Here is a 15,071-nt window from a genome sequence, read left to right as displayed (position 1 = left end):
CTGATGGTTCAGTGGGTAAAGAATTCGCCTGCAAAGCAGGAGACACAGCAGATGTGGGCTCGATCCCTGAGTCGGGAAGATCCCCTGGAGGAGGAAATGGCAACCTTGACAGGCTACCGCCCAAAGGCTTGCAAAGAGCTGGACACAACTGAGCACCAGCCCAGACGGACAGACTGATGGTGGCCCGTCGGGCATGAGTGCTGTGCACCGTGGTTCAGAGGAGGGAGCAGTACCTGGAGGCAGGTCATCTGGGATGGGGGGCAGGGAGGCCTTGAGGGAACAGCAGGACCTGGTGGAGAGGAATGGGAGAGAGCCCCACGAGGGGGACACAGCACACACAAAGGCTGAGAGAAAAGAGTAAACCACGTCCGCAGGCCAGTCCCCAGCTGTACAGACCACGCACAGGGAGCACTAAGTGTGTGTAGAACATGGTGTCGGGGCTGACGCCGGTCACACAGTCTTTGATGGGTGGTCCAAACACAGCCGGGCGGCCCTCACCCTCTCCCTGTCTCCGCAGCTGTGTGCCAGCCGCCCTGCCAGAACCGGGGCTCCTGCAGCCGGCCCCAGCTCTGCGTGTGCCGCTCAGGCTTCCGCGGAGCCCGCTGCGAAGAGGTCATTCCTGAGGAGGAATTCGACCCCCAGAACTCCAGGCCAGCACCCCGACGCTCGGCCGAGGGGCCCCCCAACCTGCGCAGGAGCAGTGTGGCCAGAGAAAGCACCACGGTCAGAGCGCGGCCCCCAGCGCCACAGGTGCAGCTGGCCAGGTAAGTCCCCTTCCTCAGAGGGCCCTCCCTTCTTGGGGGGCGGTGCTCAGCCTCTCTGGGGGGGCTTCTGCCTTCGGCCTGTTTGGTGAAGACCTTGATGGAGAAGGCCAGAGTCCCTCTGTCCTGCCCCATCCTCTCTTCCCCATCCCCGGCCCCGCCAGAGGGGTGGCAAGCAGGGCAGCAGGTTTCGGGGTTGGCACAGGCTCTGGCAGACTGGACTGCACGGTGGAGGTGGGAGGGGAGCTCCTACCCTCCAGGTCCTGGGAGAAAGATGAGGAGGGCATGTGCCTGGACCCAGGCTCTCTGCTTTCAAATCCTAGTTGCCACTTCCTAAATGGGTGACCTTGGGCAAGTTACTTACCTCTCTGATTCCTCATCAGTAAGGTGGGGACAACGACGTTGATGATAACCATGGAACTGTAAGGATTAGGTTCGTTAATAAGAAGAAAGTGTTTAGAAAGGTGCCTGGCACAGAGTAAACTCTATAAATGTTTCTCCTCCACTTCCTTCTTTTCTACCTGTGGTCTGTGCGATTCAGGAAGGACTCCTCTGCCAGGAAAAAAAAAAAAAAAAAAACCCTTCCAGGATTTCCCTGGTGGTCCAGTGGTTAAGACTCTGCTTGACTGCAGGGGGCCATGAGTTCGATCCCTGGTCAGGGAACTAAGATGCCATACGCTGTGCTGCCAAAAAAAAATAATAATAAAAAAGAAAAAGTTTTTCAAAAGCCACTTCAGCTGACTTACCACCAGTGCTAGCAGCCTCTCTCCTTGGAGTGGCCTGCAGGAACATGTAGGGGAAGGGAGACAGCTAAGAAGTGGGAAAGGGGTGTTCTCAGGCAGAAGTCCCTGGCCTATTTGCCAGCCAACCTGGCCAGACATTTCCTAGCTCAGGACAGGAAATCTGAACTTTGGTAAACTGGTCCATTTCTGGGGGCTGTGTTTTCTTTTTGGTTTTTCAGTTTAGTTTTTCCATTTGCTTCCTACTTAGAAAGTTCTTTCTGAAATGTTTGAACCTTGTCTTGCTGAACTCAGGGAAAAAAAGGATTTGCCCTCCTGGAGGAGGTTGGCAGAACCAGCGGGAGGAGGCTGACCTCGAGACCATGTCCCCAGTGGGAAAGCTCAGGAGAGAAAGGAAAGGAGCTTGAAGTTGTCCAGCCACTCTGAAGGGAGAGAGCAGGGGCAGACCAGGGTCTTGGTAGGGGTGTTTCGCCACCCAAGCGAGCAGGTGGTTTTCAAGGGCAGCCAGGAGCAGAAAAAAGCAGAAGGGTGAACTTAGGTCAAGGCCTCGGGAGCACCAAAGTCAAAACCAGAAGAGCCAAACTCTTTGGCCAAGGCCTTGGGATGCTGGGGCAGAGAGAGGGGCAGAGCTAAGGGCCAGGTGGACAAGGCGGGGGCACGGCGACCGCCTGGGATTGGCTGTGACCATCTGGGCAGGGCCTGAGCCTTGTTCTAATGGGTCCCAGCTCTGGGTCCAAGGTGGGTGGGCCTAGTGTGAAGGCACTTGGAAGAACCCCAGGGGTGGCAGCTCCAGGGCAGGTCCTGGAAGCAGGGTGGAAGCAGAATCCTTCCAGCCGGGCTTCCCCCCGCCCCTCTCCCCGAAGCTTTTCTTGGCTTGTGGGATTTGTTCATTTTATAGTGCATTTATCCCCCTGTGTTGGTGCTTGCTCAGCAGGTCATTCTGTCCCCCTTGGACCCTTGAGTCGGAACTGTTTGATATTCCCTGCCCCGTCTTCCCAGCCTCTCCGGCTCCTCTTTCTCAAAGCCCAGTCCCACTTCCTTCAGAAAGCACCCCCCCCCATCGTGTCCGCCCAGCTCTGACCTCCTGCAGCACACGCTTGGCCCATGTCCCTGGAGTCTGTGCCCTGTGTCTGCGATCAGGCTGTGCGGCCTGTGCCCTGGAAGTCAGTGCCTGTTTCAGGGTGGATGTCCCCACAACGCCGCTTCGCAGAAATCACTCCATCTGCGTGGCTTTCTGTCGCTTGGTCCCAACTAAAGAGTGACCTCACAAAGGGCCAATTGGCCCTGAGCCCTCACCTTGCCCGGGAACCAAGGGCACCGCCACCCCTCCCCTCAACCCGGGAGGCCATGCCTCCCGGTTGCCGCACTTCTTACTTGGCCTTGGGATGGTCTGTTTATTTGCTCCCTGGACCAGGAGCTCCCTGAGGGCAGAGACCACTGTGCCCTCCTCCTCTTTCATGGACATGTCCGTGGTGCCTCACATCAGCCCCGGCACTCTGTAGTCAACACAAGCTGAATGAGAACATGGATGAGGCACGATGCTGGGGAGAGGAGGAGGCCGGGAGGGGAGGAGGACGAACTCTGCGAGGCTTTGGTCCCTGGGGAGGGTCCCCCGTGAGCGGGAGGCAGTGGAGGACGAAGGCCCGGGATGAGGTCTCGGGCCCCACAGCGGGGCTGTCCTTTCTGAGCTTCACAGGCTCCCTGGCCAGGGGCTACTGTGATGTTTTTAATGAGCTACAGCCTCAAGGCCAGCGCGGTCTCTCTCTCTCTCTCTCTCTCTCTCTCTCTGCCCTGGCTCCTCAATGCCATGAAATCTGGGAAAGTCCGAGCGGCCCGCTGTCGGCCCAGCTGTGTTTTGCTTTGGGAGGCCAAGTCCCGCTTGCCTGGTGGTGTCAGACATTTCCTGTGAGCCTGGCCAGCTTTCCCAAGCAGCCTCTGGCCTCTCTCCTGATGGCAACTTGGATAGGCCCTTGGTGTCCAGATAAAGGGAGTGACATAAATGCAGTGGGCACTCTAGGAGGGAGGGGTGCAAAATGAGCAGGGAGGGGAGACACTGAAGGGGCTGGTGACAGCCAGAGGCCACCATCAGGAGAGCACTAGACAGAGGCCAAGAGACTTGTGTCTCAGAAGGAAGATGCGAGGGGGACGGTGGTGAGGAGGGACACAGGAGAGCCTCGGGCAGCAGGCAGCATGCCCTATGAGAGCCAGACGTGGACTGATGTTGTCCAGCTGTGGCCTGGGCTGGCTACAGAGGCCCAGAGACTCCCTCTGAGACCCAGATTCAGACTTCTTCCCCAGGCTGGGCAGAGAGCCTGCCCCACCTGGGGAGCAGGAGCCAGGCAGCTGGGAAACAGCCTCAGGAGACTGGGGGGAGGAGGTGGTTATGACAACCTAGGACTAGCAGGCCTGGAAAACAGTGCTTCACACCTGTGCTTCTCAGCCTGCAGTGGGCATGTGACTCATGTTAACTTGTTAACATGGGAACTTGTTAACATGCAGCCTCTGATTTGGCAGGTCTGGGGTTAGCATCTCTATTATGATCTCAGGTGATGGTGATGCTGATGCTGTTGGTCCATGGACCCTCTCTCGCCTTGATGCGTGAGGGTCCAAGCCTGTGCTTGGATTCAGAGACTCCTGGAGTCCAGTTCTGGATTTACCAGCTAGCTGTGTGACATCTGCTGTGCTCAGTCGCTCCGTCGTGTCCAACTCTTTGTGACCTATGGGCTGCAGCCTGCCAGGCTCCTCTGTCCATGGGATTCTCCAGGCAAGAATACTGGAGTGAGTTGCCGTTCCCTTCTGCAGGGGATCTTCCTGACCCAGGAATCGAACCCGTATCTCTGGCATCTCCTGCATTGCAAGCAGGTTCTTTACCCACTGAGCCACCTGGGAAGCCCTGGTAGCTCAGATGGTAAAGCATCTGCCTGCAATGAAGGAGACCCAGGTTTGATCCCTGGGTTGGGAAGATCCCGTGGAGACAGGCACGGCAACTCACTCCAGTATTCTTGCCTGGAGAATCCCCATGGACAGACCATGGGTTCACAACGAGTCGGACACGACTGAGTGACTAATACTTTGTGTGACATCAGACAAATATCCTAACCTCTCTGAGTCAATATCTCCTCCTAATAGGATTGCAGAGGGGAGGAAATGAGATCATGTGAGTAGAGCATTTAGTACGGTGCCTAATATGAGTGCTAATAAGATACGGGTTAGTGTTCAATATGTGTTAACCATCAGTGGACGAGTTCTCTTTGCTATGGGGACTTGGGTGGCAAAAAGCAGGCCAGCAACTGGGATGCCTTGTGTGTGTGCGTGTGCAGACCTGCTCTGGAGAGAAACCAGAGCCCAGCCCCAGCCTCAGGGGTGCTGTGATCCAGCAGTGGCATCAGTAGTGGTTTCTGGCTGGTTTGGCTTTTCCACCAGGACCGTTCTCACCAGCCCTATGGGGGAGGGGGAAGGGGAGGCATCACAACATTTCTCAGAATGAAAGGGACCTCCACAGGGGTTGCTTCTTAGTCTGGCCTGAGGACATAGAGGCAGGGCCCTGGGGACATCCTCAGCAGGCTTGGTCAGTGCTGGAGCAACAAGGGGCCTGGGGGACAGTGTTGAGGAGGACAAGGGAGGCCGGGGGAGAAATGTCTGGGAAGCTCTGAGCCCCATGGTGATGGCTGTCAGTAGATGGTTCCCTGAGAAGGCAGCCTTCTTTCCACTGTTCCCATCCATCTCTCCCTCTCCTCCTCTGTCTCCTCCTCTTTGCACGCCCCGCAAAGTTAGATGTTTAAAACAATGCTGCATGTATGATCCTTCAGTTCTATAGGTCAGCCATCTGACACGGGGCTCACCAGACTAACGGTAAGGGGTCGGCAGGGCTGAGATCCCGGAGGCTCTGGAGTGGGGGGGGTGTGTGGGGGGAATCTGTTTTCTTGCTCATTCAGGTTGTTTGTTGGCACAGTTCGCTTCCTTGCAGTTGTAGGACTAAGGTCCTCACTTCCTCGCTGGTCGTCACTTGAGGGCCATCACATCTAGAAGCCGCCCACATTCCTTGGCTTGTCGCCACCTTCCTATCTTCAAAGCCAGCAACAGTGGGTGAATGCTTCATATTTTAACTCTTCCCCTCTGCCTCCCTCTCCAGCTGAATCTCTCACTGACTCCTCTGCCTCCTTCTTCCACTTTTAAGGGCATATATGATTACATGGGCTCCCTTGGATAAGCCAGGACACTCCCCATATTTTAAGGTCAGCTAATTAGCAACTGTAACTCCACCTGCAAACTCGATTTCCTCTTGCCATTTCATGTAAGGAGGGGACAGAGACCATGGGGGCCAGCCACACCCACACGCTGCAGCCCGTTCCAGCTGGGACCTTCTACCTGCAGTATCACAGCTCCTCTTATCAAGGCCTTGCCACAAGGGCGGCCCTACATGAGTGATCGGCCCCCAAACATCTCCAACATCAGCTCTTACCACTCACTTACTCTGCTTCTGCCACACGAGCCAGTGGGTTTTCCCTGCAATATGCCAGAGATGCTCCCACCTCAGGGCCTTTGCAATTGCTGGCCCCCCTCCCTGGAACACCGTGTTCCTTTCCTAGGGCTGCCGTAAGGACCACAAACAGAACGGCTTAAAACAACAGAAATGTATTTTCTCATGGTTCAGGAGGGAAGAGCCCAAAGTTAAAGTGTTGGTAGGGTTGTTCCTTCTAGAAGCTCTGAGGACAATCTGTCCCATGCTTTCCCCCAGCATCTGACAGCTCCCTACAAGTCCCTTGGCTTGTAGTTGCATCACCCTAGTCTCTGCCTCTCAAAATACATGCTGTATTTTGTATGTGTGTGTTGGGGGGTATTCTTATAAGAATACCAGTCACTGGATTTAGGGTCCACCCTAATCCAGTAGAATCTCATCTAACCCTAACTAATGACATCTGGAACCACTCCTCCCCCATAGCCAAATAAAGTTATATTCACAGATTGGCAGTTAGGACCTCAACATACCTTTTGTGGGGGCAGAGGAGCACCCAATTCAACCTACATCAAACCCTCTTCCCAGTCACATACGCACAGGGCTCGCTTCCTTCCCACTCCAAGTCTTTCCTTCTCAGTGGGACTCGTGCCCGTGTTCACCGGATTTTATTTTATTTAAAAAAATTTTTTTATTGGAGCGCTGTTGCTTTACAATGTTGTGTTGGTTTTTACTGTACATCAGAATGAATCAGCTATTGTTGTCGTTGCTATTGTTGTCGTTCGGTCACCAAGTCGTGTCTGACTCTTTGTGACCCCATGGACTGCAACACTCCAGGCCTCCCTGTCCCTCACCATCTCCCGGAGTTTGCCCAAGTTCATGTCCATTGAATCGACGATGCCATCCAATCACCGCATCCTCTGTCGAAAGGTTTTAGGGGTCAGAATCAGCTATATGTATACATATATTCCCTCTTTTTTCGATTTCCTTCCCATTTAGGTCACTACAGAGAACTAAGTAGAGTTCCCTGAGCTATACAGTAGGTTCTCATTAGTTATGGATTTTATACATAGTAGTATATATATGGGGCTTCCCTGGTGGCTCAGCGGTAAAGAATTTGCCTGCAATGCAGGAGACCCGGTTCGATCCCTGAGTCAAAAAGATCCCCTGGAGGAGGGCATGGCAAACCACTCTAGTACCCTTGCCTAGAGAAGCCTGGCAGGCTGCAGTCCATGGGGTCGCACAGAGTCGGACACAACTGAACGACTAAGCAACAGAAGCAGCGGTGTATACGTGGGCTTCTCTGATGGCTCAATGGTAAAGAATCCGCCTGCCAATGCAGGAGACGTCGGTTTGATCCCTGGGTCGGGAAGATCCCCTGGAGAAGGGACTGGAAACCCACTCTAGTATTTGTGCCTGGGAAATCCGGTGGACAGAGGAGCCTGTTGGGCTACAGTCCATGGGGGCACAGAAGAGGCGGACACGACTTAGTGACTAAACGACAACAACAGTCTATGTGTGTCAGTCCCAGTCTCCCAGTTAATCCCAGTCCCCCTTCCCCTCTTGGTGTCCATACATTTATTCTCTTTGTCTGTGTCTCTTTTTCTCCTCTAATTTGAAGCTGCACACCCCAAACACTCCCTACCCCCTACCCAACTATTCTTTTTCTTACCTCCGTAAAATGTCAGGCCCAGGAGGACAGGGGTTTTATCTCTTTGCAATGTATCTCCAGCACCTTGAACACAACTGGCTTAGAGTGGAGTGGAGCCAACAGGGCTGAGGGCAGCTCGACTCTCTCCCCATCGTCTTCACTTCTCACAAACCCTGCGGTGGGTTCCCAAAGTCCCCGTTCTGCTAACAAGGCTTAGGGGTGGGGGTACCAGGCCCCTCAGGGCTCTCGTCTGTGGGGAGAGGGAGGAAGGGCAGGGGCACTGGGGCAGCTCCTGACTCAGGCCTGGCTGTGCCACTGGGCACGTGTGGCTGTGTGTGCCTGCAGGGTGGGCAGGTGTAGAACTCCCCTTCTCGGGAGGACCCCTGGCATCGTTCAGCCCCATGTCTCCACTCTGGCCCCGGGGGACTTCCTGATGTGTGACCTTTAACCTGCTTTGGCTGAGAGTGAGCCTGCAGGCTTCCTGCAGGAGGTGCTGCCTCCCCTCGCCCCCAGGCCTCCTGCAGGGGCTGCAGGGACTCTGCCCCAAGGTGTGGTCCCTGCCAGTCTGCACCATGAACCACCGCAGTGGGGACCCAGGCATCCTTCCTAACAGAATGACAAGGCATTTGCCCAGGAGATCAACGACCTGGAATCACACCAGGTCCCTAGGGACAGGGCAGCAGGTGCAAGGAGGCAACCCCACTGTGTGTGTGCTGGGAAAGTGCTGGGCTTTAGGGTTGGCCAGCATTTAAACCCTAGTGTCCTCGAAAACTAGAAAACTAGTCGTGCAAGTTGCTTTACCTCACTGCAACTCAGGTTCTTTGAAGTGGGAACAGTGATGCCCATCTCCTGGGGTGGCTGTGAGAATTCCTTGGAATAATGCACAGAGAGTGATTAGTGGGGTGTCCAGAAAAAACCTCTTACCGTACTTGCCTACTTCCCATGTTTATGACAAATCAGTGAGATACCCAATTTGCCAGAAGGAGTTTTTTCTCCAACCCACAATCTGGGCTTACAGAAGGGGAAACTGAGGCAGGACAAAGATTGGCAGCTAGATAGCGGGCCTGTCCTGGGGACCCAGGAGATCCTGCCTCCAGGCCAGGCGGAAAGCTTGCCGGGGTCCTCCAAGCCTGGTTCCAGCTGCAGCCACCTCCCTCCTACTGCCTCCCACGTCTCTGGGCTCCAGCATCCTGCCACGTACTTCTGCTTGCTCCTGCGGGCAACACGATCCCCTGTTGGTCCTCTCTCCTCCTTGTTCCAGTCCCTCGGACCCAAGATTAGTCTCTGATACACCCGGGACCTGATGAGAGATGGACTCATGCTAGGAAACCTTGGAAAGGTCCTTTGTCCTCCCCAAGCCTCAGTTTCCATATTTGTAAATGAGAAACAACAAGTGGATTTTCTCTGAGGTCAAGAACTAGTGGTGTCAGACTCTGGCTGACAGCTTGGCCATTTTCTATCCCTGACAGTGAAATGTGCTTATTCCCCCTTTACCCACTTCCAAGGTCGTGACAAGGATAGATGATGCCTTTCATCTGCTAAGGGCAGATCTTAGCTCTCCCTGACAGGAAGCCTCCAGTCCTCCTTGGCAAGGCTGCAGTGGGTTTAATCAGCCTGCATCTTTCATCCTGCATCACCTGCTCCCTCAGGGCCATCAAGTAGTGCCTCTGTGCTCTGTTGACTCAGCCCTGCAATCCTGAGTGAGTCAAGTTTTCAGGACCTCCGGGGGTTGAACTCCTTCCTTCCTTCCTTCCTTTTCTTTCTTTTTTTAGTGTTTTTTTTTTTTCTGATTTGTTTTTATAACTCTGAGCCCCAAGCTTGCCCCGTAGGGGTTTTCTGGAATTCCCCAACCCTTAGTATCTTGACTCTACTATTTTGAAAAGATTTAGAAGCAGGGTATGCAATTTGACTTCCAAGCTAAGCCACTAACTAGCCTCGGATCTTGGGCAACTCACTTAACTTCACTGAGCCTTGCAAATGGTGATTACTGCTATTATTTAGCAGTCCTGGCAGTGAGCTGGGTTATTTACTTATGCTTCCTATACATGCCTGAGTCACATTCATAAGCAGGCCTCCCTGACTGCCTTTGTAAAGTTTTAACCTTTTAAAATTAGCCTAAACCACTGGACACAACACTTGGGAATGTGCTTCACATTACGGTCTCTGTGCCAGGTACCCCACAGTTGTGCAGTGCACAACCTTTGCCACTGTGTATGGTGACCCTGAACTTGGCTCTTTCCCAGAAGGGCGATATCTCCTATTTTCTTACTATTTAATATTGTAATCCCTCACCTTGAGGGTCCCCTCATCTGGTTCACTTTTTAATTTCCACAGTACTTTCCATTTTCCACTTTCTAACAGAATATATAATTTACTTGTTATGTTTATTGTGTATTGTCCATTTTTCCCCAAGTATAGTGTGAGCTGTTTTGTTCAGTGGCATATCCCCAGCTCCTGGAACAGTACCTGGCATACAGTAAGCACTCAATAAACAAATAAATATCTACTAAATGAACATCTCTATCACCATGTATCCTCTGCTGCTGCCTGGAGCCAGGAAAGTTGGTCTCAGGTCCCTTCCCTTCTGAGCTGAACCTCAGCCCATCCCCTGGCACGTTGTTGATCAGAAGGGGGCTCTCCCAGTCCTCCCAGCAGGTGGGTACCTGCTCACCCTGTGCCCCTTGGCCTCAGGGGTCTGGAGCCAGGCAAGCAGAGAGCAATGCTTCTCTCCTAAGGGTGGCTGGAGCGCAGACAGAGCAGAGCTTAACAGACCCTTAGGAGTGCCAGGAGTCTGGTGGGCGCTGCGGCAGCTGTAAAGGGGTCTCCTTCCGGTTTCTTCTATCTCTTAGGCCTTAGAAGAGTCCCATGAATGCTCTTCCCTGGGACTGCAGGTTTGGAAGAGGGAGGGCTCAGAGGGGAGTCTGAGGGAGATGCTCACTCGTGGGCCTCCAGCCAGAACAAATGGAAAGGGTTTTATTTTCTCAAGGCTGAAGTCACAGAAGCCCTGCTGCTGCTTTTTGAAGAGAGTAGAAGAGACCTGTGTCTCAGCTGAAAGCTTCCTTCATCTCCCTGCCCCCCCCCCCACCTCCCTGCTGTTTGCAGAGGGTTCTGAAAACATGGGCCACATTAAGGTTTGTGCACGGTCCCTTGGCACTCAACCCCTGCCAGCCCCATGTATCCCTGCCAGGCAGAAACTGCCTGGAGTAACAGGGTGGGTCTTAAATGCTCTGTTTCTACCACAGAGAGGAGGGGGCCAGGCTGTGTGTGCTGGATCTTCCAGCCTCTAGTCTAGTCACACCCCAGGAGATGTCTGTCACATCATAGTCTCTATGACAGGTACTCCAAGAATTGTGCAGTGCACAGCCTGTACAACTGTATGTGGTGTCCCTGGATCTGGCTTCTTCCCAGGAGGAAAGTAACTCCCATTTCCCCCACAAGGAGGGTTGCTTCAAGGCAGTCCTCTCCAGCTGGGTTTGGCTGCCGAGGCCCCTCCTATATCTCTCCAAAAAGCAAGTGGACCTTTAGACTTTGTAGGGTCCAGACATGCACCTCCCCAACCCACACAAATACCCGAGGGCCACGGAGTTCAGGGCGACGGCTGGCCTTAGGGTACCTATGCGTGAAAACAAAAGGACACAGGCTCTAGGTGGACACAGTCTTGCAAGGCTTTCGCTCTAGGCCAAGGGGGTCCGACAGAGGTTGTGAGGAGGGCGGGGCCGGTGTGCCTTCTCTCCAAGCAGCAGAGCCTGCACGCCTGTTCCTTCCAGCATGCTGGGCCCAGGGCAGACACTTCTGGGTCGATGAAGAGGCCAAGCTCCTTGAGACTCTAAGTGCTCAAGGATGAAGGGGGCCCAGGACCTTCTAACACCTCTTCATTCCCACCCAGGGCAAGTGGACAGATTCAAGGAAAATGGTTTCTGCTTCCTGCACACTTCTCTTCTCTTCTCTTCCTCCCTCTCGTAATGAAGCTTGAAGGTGGACATCTGACCCAAGGCGGCCCTGAAATCTCTGATGAAGACTGCCTGACCCCCTTTTCTAGGATTATCCCAGAGTCGAGGATTATCAGGACCCTCCCTAGGTTGGGTTCCAGAAAGGGTCTCCCTCCTGGCCCCAGCCCTGGCCCCAGCCCTCTGCAGATCTCTGAGATAGGAGCTGTTTACTTCCTATTTGCCCCAGAGCCTGCAGCCAAGTGATGAAGAAAGTACCTTCCTCCTCTAATTCTCCTTTTCATCATCACCACCAACAGGATTTACTGGCCCCTGCTCTGTTCCAGGCATTGTGTGGGTGAGCTACCTGCCTCTCCTGGTTCTCCCCACACCAAAGTCACCAGCTCAGTGACACGCGGGAAGTGGATGCTGCACAAATGTCTTTGTTGAGCCCAGCGAGGGGAATACAGATGGATGGGGTGCAAGGTGTACCGGTCTCAGGGAGGGGGCAATCTCCCAGGCACAGAGAGGCAGGGAGACTTACCAGTGCTCCCCACAGCCCTCATCCTAGCCTCATCCTGAGGGGTGTCTAGCTTTGTGGATATAGTGAGGAATGTTTGGGTTCCAATTGAGTGGGGTGAAGAGTGGTCCTCAGGGGCAAGATCTCCAGCACCTTAACTGGTCCTCACAATGACCCGCTGAGGAGGATATGCCCCAAGGAGGAAATGGACAGGAAGGTTGTGGTCGAGGTGATATTCTAGCTCACGATGGGGTGGTGGTTAGATTGGATCAGAGTATGACTTTAGTGTGGTATTAGAATGCGGTTTCAACCTTCGTTCTGTGGTTAGGGTTGGGCTAGTGTTATGCTGGAGTAGAATTTAGGACTGTGGGTTTTCTGAGTGTGGCATGGTTGCTATTTTAACCTACCATTGACGGAGCCTTATTGAGTCAGCCAGCCCTATCGTGCAAAGCACTCTACAAGCACCACTTCAATTAATACCCATACGGCACAGAGGTTAAGAGCACGGGTCATGAGTCAGACCTCATGTCATCTGGTTCTGTTGCTCACGAGCCGTTCGATGTTGTGCGAATCTCTTCATCTCTGTGAGTCGAAGTGGATAAAGTGCTTGATCCATGAGAGCTGAGACCCTTGTCTGTAACAGTCAGGGTTCCAGCAGGAAACAGATGGCACATTCAAAGGGGACAGTTTGATAAAGGGTCTATTTGCAAAGGCAGGAACAGGTCAGAGGAATCAAGAGTATAGGGAAGCCCTGAGCCCTGCAGGTCTCAGGGGCAAGGGGTCAGTGGTTACCGGAACCCAGAGTAGCCACAGGCGAGGACCACAGCAGGGTCTGGCAGAGGAATAGAGCCCCCACCCCACAGGCCCCGTCCACAGTGGTCCATCAGGAGGGAACTGGAGGGTCAATACGTCCACTCTCTCTGCCTTCTTGCTGGGACCCCATGTGGGCTGAGCAGCACTGGAAGACACAGGGCAAAGGAGCCTTCTACAGCCCAGAGTCGGGTGGAGAGAAGTCCACAGGCGCAAGTGGGAGATACCCAGCCCCTTAGCCAGTGCTCACAATGATCCTATGATCCTTCCCACAAGAAAGAAACTGACAGGAAGGGGCATTCCAGCCCAACTCTGATCAAGACTGGAACTCGTGCTCATGGCCATTTTGCTAAATAGCTCAAGAGCAGGTGAACTCAGGCAAGCACAGAGCAGCCAGCTTGGTGTGGGAGCTGCTGAGGACTGGGCTTGGCAAGGCATTTTGTGTTTTTTCAGAAAACTCAAGAAAGCTGAAGAGAGAGCCTGGAGGAGATTGTTGGGGCCATTAAAACGTTTTAATATATGCAGTTTCCAGCATCTGACTTAAAAAAGTAGTAACAACAAACATTTCAAGCTTGTGGCTGTACTCATAGCATTAAACTGACCAAAGTGCTCTAGGATTTTTGTTTGAAAGGAAAGGTTAGGGAGGGATGAAGCCAGAAGGGAACTGAAAGACAGTCAGTGCTGTTTTTCACATGCCCCAGGGGAATGTCCTTCCCATCCGGTTGCTTTGTACGGAACTGTGGCTGCTCAGGGAATGTTGCCCTCTGATGTGGGGTGTGTGTGTGTTTGTGTGTGTGTGTGTGTGTGTGTGTGAGAGAGAGAGAGAGAGAGAGAGAAAGGGAGAGACAGGGAGTGGGTGGAAAGCTGTACAGAGAGAACAAGCCTCAAAAATCATAATGGAGATTTTTCAGGCCCTGTGAATTCTTCTTTTGAGCTCAAAGTTTTCAAATATATATCAGGTTTCACCTCTTGTTCGGGACGCAGAGGAAGTTTCTGATTTATGGGTCCAGTAGTTTTTCCAGTTATGCAATCTGTAAATCTGCCATCAGTTAATTAATTTGCCACTCTCAGAAAAGGCACTGTAAGCTTCCCAGGTGGAAATCACTTTACCAAAGTACAGCGCTATCATGATAACAGCAATAAAAGAGGGACTTTGAAAATGTATACTTGTTTCCACTTGCGGAATTAACTGAATCGGTGTCTTAGCCTTCCTCTTCCAATCACTGGCATGCACACACATGCGTGTGTGCACGCGTGCGTGTGCACACACACACACACACACATACACACCACACCCCACCTCTGGAGAGCAGCTAAGGAGGAAGATTTAAGCCTTGCAGGGTAATTTCCCAGAAAAGGATTAGAAAGGAAAAATGGGTGAAATGCAAAGTCATCCGATGATGACTGCGGTTGTAAGCCTGGCGACTTAGGACCCAGAGGGGTGTGTCTGTGCGTCCGTCTGTCTGTCTGCAGATGACATAGTGAAGATTGCTAAATGATTTCCAATAACAAGATGTGAAAACACATAGTTCCTTTTTTAGCCACATAGCTGTGGTTTTGTGTTCGTGATTCATTGTGGAAGTGAGTAGCTGTGACAGGCATTTTGTGGGGTTTTTTTTTCTTCTTTTTTGCCCTAAAAAAATATTTGTGAAAGGTCTAAAATTCAAGGAAGTCCAGTGCTTTTTGAAAAAAAAATCCCCATTCCTTGAAAAATGAAAATCGCAAATCAAAACCTCTGGAGCTACCATATTTCTGCTTCCAGTCAGTTACCCTCACTATGGTTTCCTCCTGGAGCCTCAACTCCTCACTGCTACCTGACATGTTCACCCAAGGGTGCACCCAATCAGCAATGGGTAGGGGTTGCTTCAGAGGCCTCTGGAGGATATCTGGTCCTCTGAGGGGTGGGGGCATCCTCTTGAGACCCCAGACAAGTCACACCATTGGGCAACAAGCTGATTCTACATTGTTTTCTTTTTCTGAGGTCCTTGGGTCAAGGTAAGAGCCCATACAGCAGGCAATAATAGTGTGTGAGGGAGCAATCGTGACATAATTTATGTCTTATAACTAGATAAGTCTGGGTTAGAATCTCAGCTCTGCCACTTAACAGTTATGCTGTCCAGAACAAGTGATTTGACCTCACAAGCCTCAGTTTTCTCATCTGTGAGATGGGGATGCCCACCACTAATAGAATTGTCAGGAGGACTTAC

General features: G+C 52.7%; 1 protein-coding gene across 8 annotated transcripts in view; it reads left to right on the top strand.

Annotated features, from left to right (window-relative positions):
- Positions 1-15,071, top strand: part of LTBP2 (latent transforming growth factor beta binding protein 2) — a 106,490-nt gene that overhangs the window by 22,625 nt on the left and 68,794 nt on the right. For 7 of the 8 annotated variants that reach the window (XM_081509205.1, XM_081509204.1, XM_081509200.1 and 4 more), the window contains exon 3: positions 518-764. In XM_081509205.1, the coding sequence (XP_081365331.1) occupies positions 518-764 (247 nt within the window). Of the gene's footprint in view, positions 1-517; positions 765-11,061; positions 11,080-15,071 lie in introns of all 8 variants that reach the window. The other variant, XM_081509206.1, reaches the window with a different exon arrangement.

This window comes from Giraffa tippelskirchi, chromosome 7 (genome assembly GCF_054371585.1).
Source record: "Giraffa tippelskirchi isolate mGirTip1 chromosome 7, T2T-mGirTip1v1.2.pri, whole genome shotgun sequence".
Classification (NCBI taxonomy): Eukaryota; Metazoa; Chordata; class Mammalia; order Artiodactyla; family Giraffidae; genus Giraffa; species Giraffa tippelskirchi.
This window is presented reverse-complemented; position numbering and strand designations above follow the sequence as displayed.